Source organism: Falco biarmicus, chromosome 4 (genome assembly GCF_023638135.1).
Source record: "Falco biarmicus isolate bFalBia1 chromosome 4, bFalBia1.pri, whole genome shotgun sequence".
NCBI classification, from domain to species: Eukaryota; Metazoa; Chordata; class Aves; order Falconiformes; family Falconidae; genus Falco; species Falco biarmicus.
The window spans coordinates 68,273,469-68,287,100 of record NC_079291.1 but is presented as its reverse complement, the minus strand read 5'-3'; the positions used below and the strand labels follow the sequence as shown (position 1 = coordinate 68,287,100).

At 64.3% G+C, this 13,632-nt stretch overlaps 2 protein-coding genes across 4 annotated transcripts; both read left to right on the top strand.

The window, feature by feature from the left end:
• Positions 1-1,909: 1,909 nt before the first annotated feature.
• Positions 1,910-7,421, top strand: TM6SF2 (transmembrane 6 superfamily member 2). Of its 3 annotated transcripts, none has more exons than XM_056337400.1 (10): positions 1,910-2,030; positions 4,670-4,776; positions 4,888-4,985; positions 5,194-5,297; positions 5,461-5,543; positions 5,735-5,859; positions 5,972-6,073; positions 6,195-6,287; positions 6,368-6,487; positions 6,951-7,421. In XM_056337400.1, exons 1-10 carry the CDS (start codon positions 1,939-1,941, stop codon positions 7,035-7,037), a joined length of 1,011 nt encoding a protein of 336 aa, XP_056193375.1. In that variant the 5' UTR covers positions 1,910-1,938; the 3' UTR covers positions 7,038-7,421. The 3 variants fall into 3 exon arrangements, with proteins under 3 accessions (XP_056193375.1, XP_056193373.1, XP_056193374.1); XM_056337398.1 differs by having other exon boundaries at positions 6,831-7,421; XM_056337399.1 differs by having other exon boundaries at positions 1,953-2,030; positions 4,641-4,776; positions 6,831-7,421.
• A 945-nt stretch (positions 7,422-8,366) lies between these two features.
• HAPLN4 (hyaluronan and proteoglycan link protein 4) lies at positions 8,367-13,580 on the top strand. Its single transcript, XM_056337401.1, has 5 exons — positions 8,367-8,497; positions 9,765-9,882; positions 10,257-10,619; positions 11,374-11,676; positions 12,394-13,580. Exons 2-5 carry the CDS (start codon positions 9,765-9,767, stop codon positions 12,729-12,731), a joined length of 1,122 nt encoding a protein of 373 aa, XP_056193376.1. The 5' UTR covers positions 8,367-8,497; the 3' UTR covers positions 12,732-13,580.
• The last annotated feature ends 52 nt before the right edge of the window (positions 13,581-13,632 follow it).

Here is a 13,632-nt window from a genome sequence, read left to right as displayed (position 1 = left end):
TGGCAGGGCCAGGTTTGTGCTGGAGTGGGTGAGGTCACGGTGACAGCTGCCCTTTCCTGGCAGATGAGGGCACCCAGCTGTCGCCTCGCTCCCTGTCGCTGGCTCTTGGTGCCTGGGTGGCACGAGCCGGAGCTGCTGAGCTGCTTTTCCTGAATTACCAGAGGCTGGAGCACCAGGGGGCTGAGGCTGGGCTGCCTGTTTCACTGCTGGGTTCTTTTTATAGATGGAGGGGCTTGTTGGGAGGCAGCTGGAGGCATTTTCGGAATCTCTTTTCATTCCAGGTGTACGTACATCCTTGCAGCAGCGGCAGCGAGCTGGTGGCCACCTGGGAAGCGGGCAGGCTTTCCACTCTCGCCAACTGGGTTTTTAAAGCTAAATCCGATACTACAGGGATCCCTGTGTGCCGTGTTGATGTCATGTTGGCAGAAGTTGCTTTACTCCTTTTATTTCAACACAGCGGCCTTGGTCTTCCTGAGCCCTTTAACTGTGTTCATCAATAGGTGCTCTGCTCTGTTTTTTTTCTTACGTCGGTGCAAGTCACACGCTGTTCCCCGCGCCCAGGAGCAGCAGGCAGGGTCCGCTCTGCAGAAATCCAGTGAGCCACTTGGCACCGTCCCCCTCCTTGCCATCATTAGCTACAAAGTGGGGATTTAGTCTTCAGAAACAGAATCAAACCAGCAGCCGCTGTGGCGTGGCTGGAAGGTCACCAAAGTTGGACTCTTGAGATAAATAAATTGCCGGTGTCTGTCTGGCAAGCACTGTGCTGGCTGCCCGGCTGGCGTGAAAATGTGGGTGGCTGAGCATGAGCGAGCGTGGCATGGGGGGCCACCATGAAATCACCTCCCCCCAAAGGCATCGGGGCTTGTTTGCCCCGAGCGGCTGTTGCAAGAGCTGGGGGGCTGAAGTGACGCTTGTAGAGGGTTCGGCGTTTGGGAGGAGCTGCAGGTTATTGCATCAGGTCACCCCGAATCACCTGGGTTTACCCCCCCTTTGGTTTCCTTTTTTACAGTGTGTCGTGCTGCTCTTTGTACCTCTGCTTGGCCAAAGGAGCTGGGGCAGGGGTCTCAGCCGCAAAGCCCTGTCTCACGACTGAACCCCCCCCTTGCTGCAGGGTGGGCGAGCACTGCCGAGCCTTTCCTCATCAGTGACCAGGAGCTCCGTGCTGCCAGGGCGCGGGGGGTGCGTTCCATGTCCCGCACGGAGGAACGAGGAGGAACAAGCCCAGGGCAAAGTGCAGGGCAGCCGGTTGGCCCCGGACTCTGAAGCGGGAGGGCAAAAAAGCATGAGGTGGTGGCGCCTTGGTGAAGGCTTCATGGGGAAGGGGAAAGGTTGGGCGGCCGCGGCAGACGTCCCTCGTGTGCCGTGGCTGTTTGTGAGGGCATGGCCGGTTCTGGGCCGCGGAGGCAGGGCTCTGCATAGGCTGGGGGGAGATAAACACTCGTGTGTGAGCAGGGAGCGTGCGAGGGAAACGCTGGGCTCCCAGCTGGATGCAGAAGCCTTGAAACTCCTGTTCTCTGCTCAGTTCAATCCATTGTTAAAGGCAGGGATGAAGCGTTGGCTTTCATGTGCTGCATTCTTTCTCTCTTCCCCTTACAGATCTGAAGAGGTGTGTCCTCTTGGCTCTTTTAAGTACTTAAGGTTTCCAGAATGAATTGGGGGGGAAAAAAACCCCAACCCACCAGCCCCTGAGCTTTCAGAAGGCTCTTCTGGAGTGGTTTTATCCTTTCCCCGCAGCCCTTAGCACCAATTCTCAAGGCAGCCCTTGAGCACAGAGACCAGCACGGACCCTCGTATGGACACAGGGGTGTTCGGCTGCTGGGTGCCCCCCCCCGGGACCCCCTGGCCTTTCCCCCAGGCGGTTCTGGCGCTTTAAGGGCGCTGCCTGTTTGCTGGGGCCAAAGTCCACGGGCTCCAGCAGCGGTGACGGCCGTGCTGGGGATGCAGCTCCCCGCCGTGCCGGGCGTGCTCGCCCCGTCCCTGCTCGCCATCCCCGTGGCCTTCGGCATCAACAGCGCGACCACCTTGGCAGAGTGAGTGCAGACCAGGGACAAAGCTCTGGGGCAGGGTGCTGGGTCCTGGCCTCTGTTGGTCCTGGATGCTGGGTCCAGCCTGGCACTCGGGGGGAGCATCCAGTCTGGCCCAGGGCAAGGCTCTGTCGGCGGGTGGTGGGAGCCATCCCACCCGGGACAGGCCACTGGGTCCCATCCAGACCTGGAGAGGGGGGAGCAGTGCCCAGGGCAGGGTGCTGGAGTTCTCCGGCATGGTTCATGGCTGCCTTCATGGCTTTTAAATCCCGCTGTCGGTGGGGACACGCAGCAGGCTTGCCCAGGCTCAGCGCCAGCACGGAGCATGCTGGGGCTCGCCGACAGCCCCAGTCCCCAGCAATGAGGGTGCTCAGCACCTCCTTGATTTATCAGAACCCTCTCCAGCCACCTGGCCCCACCCCAGCCCCTGGGCCAGAGGGACAGGACCCCCAACACTGGGTGTCACCTCCACACACAGCCATGCCACCCCGGGCACTGGGGACCCCACCACACCTTGGATCCCCCCCTGAGTGACCCCCTGGCAGTTTGGCTGCTGGCGTGTCCCAGAGTGGCCGATGCCACCCCTCGTCACTGCCACTGCCTGGCAACAGCCCCGCTTTTGGGTTTACTGCAGCGTTGACCCCCCTGCGATGCCCCAGCCCAGCCATGTTCTGGGGGCTCAGCACATCTCCGGCCATCACCCTCGCCTGGGGGGTTTGATACCCCCAGCCAGGGTCCAGCTCCCGGTGAGCCCCCCAAGCCCCACCCCCTTCCTTGCTTTATTTTCTTCTATGTAAAACCACCTTCTGGCTGGTTACTCTTATTTCCAGTCTCACACCCCAGGACCTGCCAGCTACGGGTTTCCCCCCGTATTTCCATCCTTTCATTCCTGCCAAGCCCCTTGACTCTCCTTTTCCCATTAATTATACATTTCTTTTTATAGCTAATTTCTGCTTTTGCTTCACCAGCAGGAAGGGCTTTTAGCCAAACTTTTAAAGCCGGGGCTTTCCTGGCCACCTGATAAACTTTACTTAAAAATTTTAATTTCCTGGTTTTCATTCCCATCTTTTTGGTCTCCTCTTTCCCTTCCGTCCCATGGTGATGCTGCACTGTTGCAGCCCAGATCTCAGGGATCCATTGCTATGAAATCCACAGCCCTTCTGCACAATGCGGCATCGGGTGCAAACCATCGGTAGGATGCTCTGGGGAGCACCGACCCCCCCAACCTGCCCCCCAAATTAAAGCCTGTAACAATATTATTCTCTGGCCTGGGCGTTGCAGGGGTATGCCGAGTGGGATACATCCCCCTGTTCCTTAACTGGTCCCCGCTGTGGGACGAGCGATGGTGGCCTCAAAGCCTGGCAGGGTGAGTTGGGTGCCCTGAGCACGGCACCCTGAGGTGCTGGTGCGTGTGTGGGGTGGCCCCAGCATCAGCACGTGTTGGTGAGTCTCAAACCCCATCACACGCCCGGTCCCATGGTGACCGGAGGTGCTACTCCACTGCAGCATCCGTGTTTGAATTCTGAATTAATCGTTCTGTGGGAGTAATTAGTTGTGTAGTAATTAATTATACACTAGTAATAATGCACTTAGGTGGTGACACTTCAATTATTTTATTGTTTTGAGGTTTCTTCAAGAGCATCTGTTGGTTCAGACGTGCAGGGCGCGTGGTGAGGACAAGCTCAGCCTCACGTGGTGCCGCAGGGACACCCATCCTGTCCCTGGGTGCGGGGTCCTGGGCTCCCCCACCACTGTCCCTGTCAGAGTAATTCCGCCTGCACAAGGCAAACAGGAGCCAGGTGTTGTCACAGCCTCCTGTAAATGAGACCTGGGCTGTTCTCAGCCGGGTGACCCTGGGGCAGGGGGACAGCTGGCCTTTCATCCCTGGTCTCACATCCGCCGTGCTGTGCCGAGGAGCGCTCAGCCCGCTAATTGGGTGCTTCTCCAGGATAAGCTATTAACAGCGACGTCTGTGCAGACAGCTGCGACTTTGCCTTTTCTTTTTCTTTGGTAACAGGGTTAAAGGCTTGAGTGAAAAATACTGTCGTGTTTTCGGTGTCTCGTAGCTGAAGGCTTGGCTGGACCAGAGCTGCAGCTCTTCCGGCTGATGCACGTGCTTCTGGGAGGGGGTGCAGCAAGCTCGGGACACATTCCCCTTTTTCCTCGTTCTCTTAGGACACATTTTCAGTATATGTCTCCTTGTTACCAATTTGCTTTATCATTGGCTTCCCTGGTCTCTTGTGACAGTGGCCCATTGCCACAGCCTGGAGACGGAGGACGGCGCTGGGGCTTCTCCCCTGCCCTGGCACAGAGTCTTGGCGAGGCAGCCCCTTCCCCATCCGTGCCTGGGTGCCAGACCCAGGCTGCCTCCAGGCTTCGCTTCCTCGGGTTTAGTTCAGACCCCGGCGGAGCCGTTTCCTGCACCACAGAGGATGGGCAGCACCATGTGCCACCATGGCCCGCACCGGTGCTGGCGTGCAGGGTCTGATCCCGCTGTTCCCCCTGCTTTGGTGGAGACCTCTCAAAACCGGGGTCGGGGGGGGGTGGGTGTTGGGGGGCAGAGGGAGTTTCACCTGGACCAGGAGAAATGGGGCTTCACTCCCCGGCCATGCCCAGGTGCTTGAACCCATCCTGCTGTCCTGCAGCAGCCCACTGGTGCTGATGCTGACGGTGGTGCTGGTGCTCGCCGGCCTCTTCTCCATCATCCTCCTCACAAGCGGAGTGAGCCACTTCCAGGACCCCCTTTTCTGTGGTGAGTCACCCTCGGGGTGTGGGGACTGATCCTGTGCTGGGACAGGGAGCGGAGAGCTGGGATTTGGGGAGCGCCGTGGGACCTGCTCAGAGCTGGCTCGCTCTCCCGCAGTGTTCGTGGTGTTCTCCTTCACCTCCGTCGTCGACTTGATCATCTCACTGGAGGAGGATGGCTACATCTCTGGCTTCATGGAGGTCTACGTCAGAGAGGTACCACCTCACCCCACCGCGGGCTCTCACACCAACGAGCAGCCCTGTGCACCCGGCTCCAGTGCCGATGCTGCTCCTGCTCCCGAAGCTGCTCCTGCCCCAGAGGGACCATGCACGGAGCAGCCCCAGCTCCCGCGGGGTCCCCTAGGGGGTTGTGGGAAGGCATCTGCCCCCACCCCGTATGATCCGGTAACTTCCGAACGGGCAGGGCGAGCCCCACCTGCGCACGGCGCACGGCATCATGATCTGTTACTGGGATGGCATCATCCACTATGGGCTCTACCTCGCCATGATCGCGGCCATCGGCCAGAGGTGAGTGGGGACAGTAGCAGGAAGGCACGGTGGCTCCTGTGGCCGCGTGGCACCTTCACAGCTTAGGAGCTCGGAGGGGCTCGTGGGGGTTGGAGGATCCCGAATTTTGTGGGGAGGGGAGCTCTGAGCCTGGCAGAGGCGTCTGAGCTCGGTGTCTCTGCAGAAAGAGCTACAGGAACCTGGGTCTCTTCTGGCTGGGCTCTCTGCTGATGAGCATCGTCGTCTTCCTGCTTGGGAACCTGATAGGTACGGGGGTGCGGAGGGGGGCTCCGCTGCTGGTCCCTCCAGGCCGCCTCCATCCTGCCGGCTGGCAGCTTTGCTCCCAGGCACTTATCCTGCGGGCAGAGGAGGAAGGTGCTGACCTGGGGGCGAGCAGCAAGTATCGATGCTGAGCGCCCAGCGCCCTGCCGTGCCTATCCTGTACTCTCCTTCCTCAGGGAAATACAGCTCTGACCTCAGCCCTGCCTTCCTCCTCAACCTGCCCTACATCCTCATCCCCATCTGGGCTGGGGTGAGGCTCTTCCAGCAGCCCAAGGTCCTGCCATGCCTCAGCCCTGAGAAGGTGAGCTGGGAGCTCAGGCTCCACGGGGAGCTGCACCGGGAGCCGTCAGCTTTATCCCCCTCCTGGGCCTGGACCGTGTGGAGCCGAAAACACGGCGTTTTCCATCTCCCAGGTTGCAGAGGAGCAACGCAAGTGCCTGTACCAGCGGCCCCAGGACATGGGGCTGATCCTGGTCCTGCTCCTCACCGCTGCATTCACCTTCTTCAGGGGGATGGTGAGTGCTGGTTCCCCACATGGGGGTCCCGGAGAGGGCTGTAGGGGTCCCGTGAGTCCATGGGGTCCTGGGGAGGGTCCATCTGCCCCACACCCACCTTCCCTCCACTCTTCGTCCCCAGGTGGTTTTGGACTGTCCGGCTGATTCGTGCTTTGAGTACATCTACCAGCACGAGCCGTACCTGCGCGACCCTGTCGCCTACCCCAAAGTGCAGGTGAGTGGGTGGGAGGCAGGGCTGGATCCCTCCGTGCCGCCGGGGGACGGGGCGACCCTCTCCGTGTGTGACCCCCCCAGATGCTGATCTACATGTTCTACGTCCTCCCCTTCTTCTGCCTCTGCATCTACGGGCTGGTGCTGCCTGGCTGCTCCTGGCTGCCCGACTGGAGCCTGGTGTTTGCCGGTGCCGTGGCGCAGGTGAGGGCCACCCCTGGCTGCAGGGGTGGGGGGGTGACAGTGGGACCCCCGGGCTGGGTCTTGGTCCTGGCCAGGGGAGAGCAAGTGGGGGGCCAGGGCTGAGCCTGGGGTGACAGATCCGCCCCCACCGCTGCATGTGGAGCAGTTCCCACCGCCGCTGCCCGCTAATTACTTTGGCCTCGGTGGATCTTAATGGAGCCGGGGATTAGTTTGCCAGAAATAGGCTGGCGCGAGCCCGCAGGTCTATAGATAGGATGCGCTGGGTGTGCTCCTGCCAAACACCCTTCGGTGCTGGGATGGGCTGCAGTGGGCCAGGCCCCCCCATGCCACCCTGTGTCCCCAGGCTCAGTTCTCCCACCTGGGCTCCTCGCTGCACGCCCGCACGCCCTTCCCCTACCAGACCCCTGAAGATGTCTGGTGGAGCTTCCTCTTCACCAACGTCTTCTACGCACTGGGCCCCCAGCTCCTGGCCCTCCGCTGCCTGCGCTGCCCTGCCTTCTTCCTGCCCGCCACTCCTGCCAGCCTGCACGCCACCAAGAAGCACCAGTGACATGTCCTGCCCCCCCCAGGGGGCTGCTGCCCGTCTCCCCTCTCCCCGCCAGAGCAGCCTGTTGTGGGACCTGGCTGGCAGAGTTGTCCCCAGGGATGCTCTGGTCCCCGCTGTGTTCCCTGGCGCTGTGGGATGTGCTGGAGGGGACCCCAGGGTGCTCGGCGGGGGCATCGCTGCAGCCGCTGCTCTGCCCTTGCTCAGGCCCGCGGGGGTCTTGCTGGTGGGGGGCTGTGGGAGCTGGGCTCCACTCCTGGCGGGTCCCCGGGGGCCGAGCGGGCCCTGAGCCACCCCGGTGCTCCCAGCCACGCCGTGAGGATGCAGGAGTGGGGACTGTGCCAGGAAAACACTGTTTACAAAATAAAGGAGCAAAGGTTTGGCTCGTGAGCCCCCGTCCCTAGAGCTGGGGATGTCACCCCCGTGCAGCGGCCAAAGCACTGTGGTGGCCTCCCACGACACCCACTGGGGCCCGGGGGGCTCTCACTCTCTGCCCAGGGCCGGGAGCAGCTGCCAGACTGTGTCCCCTGCTGCCCTTTGGGGTGCAGGGGCTGGGGGGGGCTCCTGCTGCCTGTGCTGCCCTTGGCACCACGGCTCAGGGTCGGGGCGGGGGGAGCCGGGGGGAGGGGTGCCCCTACCTGTGCCAGGGGTGCACGTGAGTGGGGGTACAAGCGTGTGGGGGGATGCACACAGGTGGGGGTGCACACAGTGGGGGGATGCACACAGTGAGGGGATGCAGAAGCATCAGGGGTGCACATGAGTGGGGGGATGCACATGGGTGGGGGGATGCACACATGTCAGGGGTGCACACAGTGAGTGGATGCACATGGGTGGGGGGTGCACAGGGGTTGGGGGTACACATGGGTGGGGGGATGCACACGGGTAGAGGTGCACACGGGTGGATGGACATGGGTGGGGGGGTGCGCATGGGTGGGGGTGCACACAGGTGGGAGTGCACATGGGTGGGGGATGCACATAGGTGGGGGTGCACATGGGTCGGGGTGCGCACGGGTAGCGGGGGTGCACATGGGGGGATGCACACAGGTGGGGCTGCACACGGGTGGGAGTGCACATGGGTGGGGGATGCAAATAGGTGGGGGTGCGCACGGGTGGAGGTGCATATGGGGGTTGCTAGCAGTGGCTCTGGGCTGCCCTTGCGGGGGCCGAGGGGGGAGCATTTACCCGGTTGAACTGCTCATACCCCGCGGGCTCCGGGCCCGCAGCCCGGCCCGGGGCTCCCGGCAGCACCGGGGGGTCCCGGGGGTCCCGACGGCCGCGGCCGGGGCCGGGCGGGCCGGTGACCTTGGCAAGCCGGCGGCCCTGCGCAGCGCCGGGAGCCGGGGCAGGGCCGGGCCGAGCTCCCGGTGCCGCCCCCTGCGCGGAGCCGCACCGGCAGCACCGGCGGCACCGGAGCGCTCCTGCGGCCGGGCTCCCCCCGCGGGCCGGCACCGCTCCGCGGAGACACGGTGAGTGCGGGGGAGGGGCTGCGGCCGCGGGGAGCCGGGACGGGACCCCCGGGACGGGACCCCCGCCACCGGCACCCCTGCACCGGCAGCCCGGGCGGGGGCTGCTCTGGCTGCGGCGGCCGGGCTGGTCCCGCCCGCGCTGCGCTGCCCGCTCGGGCACCGGCGTCCCGCAGCCCCGGGGCCGCCGCAGTGTCCCGCACTGCAACACCGCACCGGCCGCGGGGCCGCCGGGGGGGGACAGCGGGGGGGGCGCTCCCTCCGCCCCCGGGGGGGCCACCCCGCTCCCCCTGCCCCACAGCCAGGCCCTGGGACAGTGGGGGGGCCACCACACTCCCCCTGCCCCCGGCCGGGCCCTGGGACCCCCGGGGGGGCCACCCCGCTCCCCCTGCCCCACAGCCAGGCCCTGGGACCCCCCGGGGGGGCCACCACACTCCCCCTGCCCCCGGCCGGGCCCTGGGACCCCCGGGGGGGCCACCCCGCTCCCCCTGCCCCACAGCCAGGCCCTGGGACTCCCCGGGGGGGCGCCCTGCTCTCCCTGCCCCACAGCTGGCCCTGGCTCCCCAGCCCCCTCCTCTCGGGCAGGGGGGCTCATTCCCACGATGGACGGGGGGGCCACTCAGCCGGGCTGGCTTGTGGGGCTCCCCAGGAGCACGGGGCTCAGGCCCCAGCCCGCGGGGAGGAGGGGGGTCGCAGCCCCCCAGGGAGCGGGGGGGCTCTGCCGTACATCTCTCCCGGCTGTGCCTGGGGAAGCGGGGATGCAGCCGGCGGGCTTGGGGGGGCTCCAGCAGCCACAGCCCCCTCCCGGGCGTCAGTTCAGTTTCCAGATGTGCCGGCGCTGACATAAATAACTCAGGCGATCCGGCCGGCGCGGCTGCCATGAAATATTCATCCGGCTGTAACCGAGCGGGTGAAGTGGAGTTCAGTGCTGGCGCAGGCCGGGGGCGTGGGGGTCCCTGCGGGTTGGTGGGCTCCGTGGGAGGGGTGATGAGTGACCCAGCACAGCCCTTCACCCCCCTCTGCTTGGGGTGGGTGAGGTGGGAGACAGGGTGAGGGGCTCCCCAGGAGGGGTGTCAGTGGGTGATGGTATCACCTCCCCCAGCCGGCACAGCCCCCACGGGGTGTGGGTTGGGGGCCAGCATCACTGCGGGGGGGCTGCTGAAGCAGCTGGGGGTCAGGTAGAGCATGGGTTTGCTCACAGACCTCCCCTCCGCCGCTCTCCTCCCTGGGGGGGGTGGGAGGGTGCTGAGGGGCTCTGCTGTCCCCCCAGATGCGTCCCCAAAGTCCCTGGGCGGCCGGCCCGGCAGCTCTGCTGCTCCTCGCTGGTGTCCTCGCCTCCGACCCGCCGCTCAGCACCCGGGGACGGAAGAAGGTGGTCCATGTCATGGGTGAGTGGGGACTGGGATCTGCAGCAGGGGGCTGGGCTGGTCCCCAGGGTGGGATGAGGGGAGCCATCCTGCAGCCGTTGGGCTCTTGGGTTTAATATCCATTAAAGCCTGATCAGGGTCCTTGGGGCACCCATTGTGCCCCCTGCCCTGGGCAGGAGCTGCCCGACCCTCTTCGAGGTTTGCAAAGTCCCCAAAGGAGGGAAATTGCCCCCAAAGGAGGGAAATTCCCCCCCAAGGTGGTCCCGCTGCCTGCCCCACACCCCCAGCCTGCCTTGTCCCCACCACGGGTCCTGCCCGTGTGCTGGCACTGCCTGGGATGGAGGCAGGGGCAGACTTGGGGACAGGGGCACCCCTGAGCTCGGTGTCCCTTGCAGAGGGTGACAGCGGGGCCGTGGTCGTGCAGACAGCCCCGGGGAAGGTGGTGACACACCGGGGCGGCACCATCATCCTGCCCTGCCGGTACCACTACGACGTGTCCGCCCACGACCCGGCCGAGATCCGCCTCAAGTGGACCAAGGTGACGGAGCCCATGGCCTTCGTGGATGTCTTTGTGGCGCTGGGGAAGGCGCGGCGGGCGTTTGGCAGCTACCGCGGCCGCACGGCTCTGCAGGAGGATGGCTTCGGCGACGCCTCACTCATCATCCGCAACGTCACCCTGCAAGACTATGGCCGCTATGAGTGCGAGGTCACCAACGAGCTGGAGGATGACACCGGCATGGTCAAGCTGGACCTCGAAGGTAGCGGCGTGGCTATGCTGGGGAGGAGGGACTGGGATGGGGAGGACACCAGGTGTCCCCATGTCCCACGCGGGATGGCCAGGACGCGGTTCCCGATGCTGCGTCCCCGAGCTGGGCTTGGTCTTGCTTTATGGCTGGTTGTTTTTCCTGGCGTGTGCCATGGTTTATTGCCTCTGTTATTGGCTTTTATTGTTGCTCCAGGTTTACAGGCTGGCAGCTAATAAACGCTGGAGATAGATAGCAGCACGGCCTCGTAAAGCACCACAGGGGGGATCGGGATGTGGCAGCAGCGTTGGTGCCGTGCACGGCTCCAAGCCCACCAGGACAGGCTGCTGCAGCTGGGGACACCAGGAAAGGGGGGAAACCCTTTTTGGGGGCTCAGGAGGCACAGAAGCACTGGTCCGCTGGTATAGGCTCGCTCCAGGGACACCAGGGCTTGGCTGGACCCTGCACAGGCACCACCAATGTCTCCAGGTCCCAGAGCAGCAGGTCCTGGAGCACAGGGGTCCCTGCAGTCACAGGCCCGGGGGCCTTTGCGGTTACTGAGCAAAGCCTGGAGCATCCAAACTCCCCGAGCAGAGACGATGGCAGCTCATCTTCGCCGGGCTTTGCAGCCGGGTCTCCCAGCCCACGGCAGCCCCTGTTCCCTGCCGGCTGCCGGTGCCTTGCACTGATCACCCTCTTCGCTGGGTGCAGCTGCAAAATAAGGTGGGGGAGACCCCCAATACCCCAGCCCTCCTCTCCGTCCCCCCAGGCGTGATCTTCCCCTACCACCCGCGGCTGGGTCGCTACACCCTGAACTTCCACGAGGCGCAGCAGGCGTGCCTGGAGCAGGACGGCATCCTGGCCTCGCACGACCAGCTGCACCAGGCCTGGCTGGAGGGCATGGACTGGTGCAATGCCGGCTGGCTGGAGGATGGCTCCGTGCAGTATCCCATCTCCCGGCCGCGGGAGGAGTGCGGCCGCAAGGACACGCCGGTGGGGGTACGCAACTACGGCTACCGACACAAGGAAAGCGAGCACTACGACGCCTTCTGCTTCACCTCCAATCTCAACGGTAATGGCGGGGGGAAACTGAGGCACAGAGCACCCGGCTCTCTGTTTTGGCTGTGCAGGATGTGGGGGAGTCCCACGATGGTCCAGGAAGGTTCTCAGCCCTGGGCAAGAGAAGGATGCGGCTGCATGTGTCTCCCCTGGGCTCTGTGGCACATTAAGAGGGGATCAGTGCTGGGGACCCCCAGCAAGGACCAGGATCTGGCCCCATCACCTCTGGGGCTGAGGCACATGGTTTTAGCAGACCCTGTCTTCCCCGGGCAGGAGCAGGGATGGAGGTAATTGCAGCAGCAAACAGCCCGGGTGATGGATGAGGCCGGGGCCACAAAAGACAGATGGGAGCCGGGAGGGCTCCTGGGCTGTGTAAATTCCTCCCGGCTGGCAGGGCCGTGCGGGGGGGCTCTGCCGATGTTTATTTAATGGTGGCAGGCAGGATAAATAGCAGGTGTAATCACCACAAGGAGCCATCACCAACCACCGCCGTGCAGCCCCCATAAATCTACCCACACCATGGCGGTGGCTCCCCAGAGCCCACTCAGCTGGTCACCTCCTCCAGCCCCCCCCTTCCCAAAAAAAGATGTATTTGGGGGAGGGTGTTGTCCACAGACCTTGGACCGCTCAGCCCCATCCCACCCTGCTAGGTACCAGTGCGGTGCAGGATGCAGGATGCTGCACCTGGGTCCCTGACAGCCCCCGCTTTGTCTGTCCACCTCCCCCCCAGGCAAAGTCTACTTCTTGAAGACCTACCGCAAGCTGAGCTACACCGAGGCGGTGCAGGCCTGCAAGAACAACGGGGCGGCCGTGGCCAAGGTGGGCCAGCTCTACGCCGCCTGGAAGATCCAGCTGCTGGACCGCTGCGAGGCTGGCTGGCTGGAGGATGGCAGCATCCGCTACCCCATCGTCAACCCCCGGGCACGCTGCGGGGGCCGGGAGCCCGGCGTGCGCAACCTGGGCTTCCCAGACAAGAAGTACAAGCTTTTTGGGGTTTATTGCTTCAAAAAAGCTGGCCAGGCTGCCCCCGAGAAGGCGCTGGGTGGGGGGCATCCCAATCGCGTGTGAGGCTCACCCCCTCAGCGGGAGCACCCCCAGATTTGGCCGGGGACACCCCCACTGTATGCTGGGCTCCCCGGCGGCGCTGCCTCCTGCGACATGACAGCGCGGGATGCTGCAGGCAGCCCCTGCGTTGGACTGGGAGAGGTGCCCATGTGATGCCGGTGCGGCTGCTGTGCCGCAGGCTGCCGACAAAGCCCGGTGACGCTTGGGGAAACTGAGGCAGCAGGAGGGGAACGGCTTCAGTAGCCCAGCCAGGAGCCTGTGCTTGGATCCAGGGCTGGCTCCCCAGCTCGTTGCAGTTCTTGCTTATCAATCAGCGTATTGCATGTGCTAGAGGCCCATCCAGAGCAAAGCAGGCTTGAGCCCCCCATGTCCGTGGTACCCAGCGCTACACTAAACCCCCCAGGAGATGCCATGGGCAGCCAGCATCAGGGGACTGGCAGGTCTTGGGGGGGGGGCTGACCTGCCACAGGCTCTGCCCCATCCCCAGAATCCTACCTTGGCACGGGCAAGGATGGGGGGCACTGAGCTTGGCTTCATGCAACATGGGCAGCGGGGGTGGCAACCACAGCCCCTCCAGCACCCGCATGCACCCACTCGCCGCTGGCCGCCCCACGGGGCTGCTGCTGGAGCTGGGCAAGCTGGGCGGCCGCACACCCCTGCCTGGGGCTGGGGCAGCTCTTTAGCGCTTGGCTTCGTGCAGAAGTGGCTGATGCCAGGAGCGGGGAGGTGCTGGGTGGGCACCGTTCCCTGCACCCACCTGGCCAAGCACCAGCTCGAGGCTTTTTGGCAGCCCTGGCGCTCGCGAGCTGGACGTAGATGAAATAAAAGCTTCGGCCGCTTTTTGAGAGCTGAGCCGGGCTCTCGTGTGTCCTTCCCTGGTGCCATCCTCAAGGGGCATCTTGGG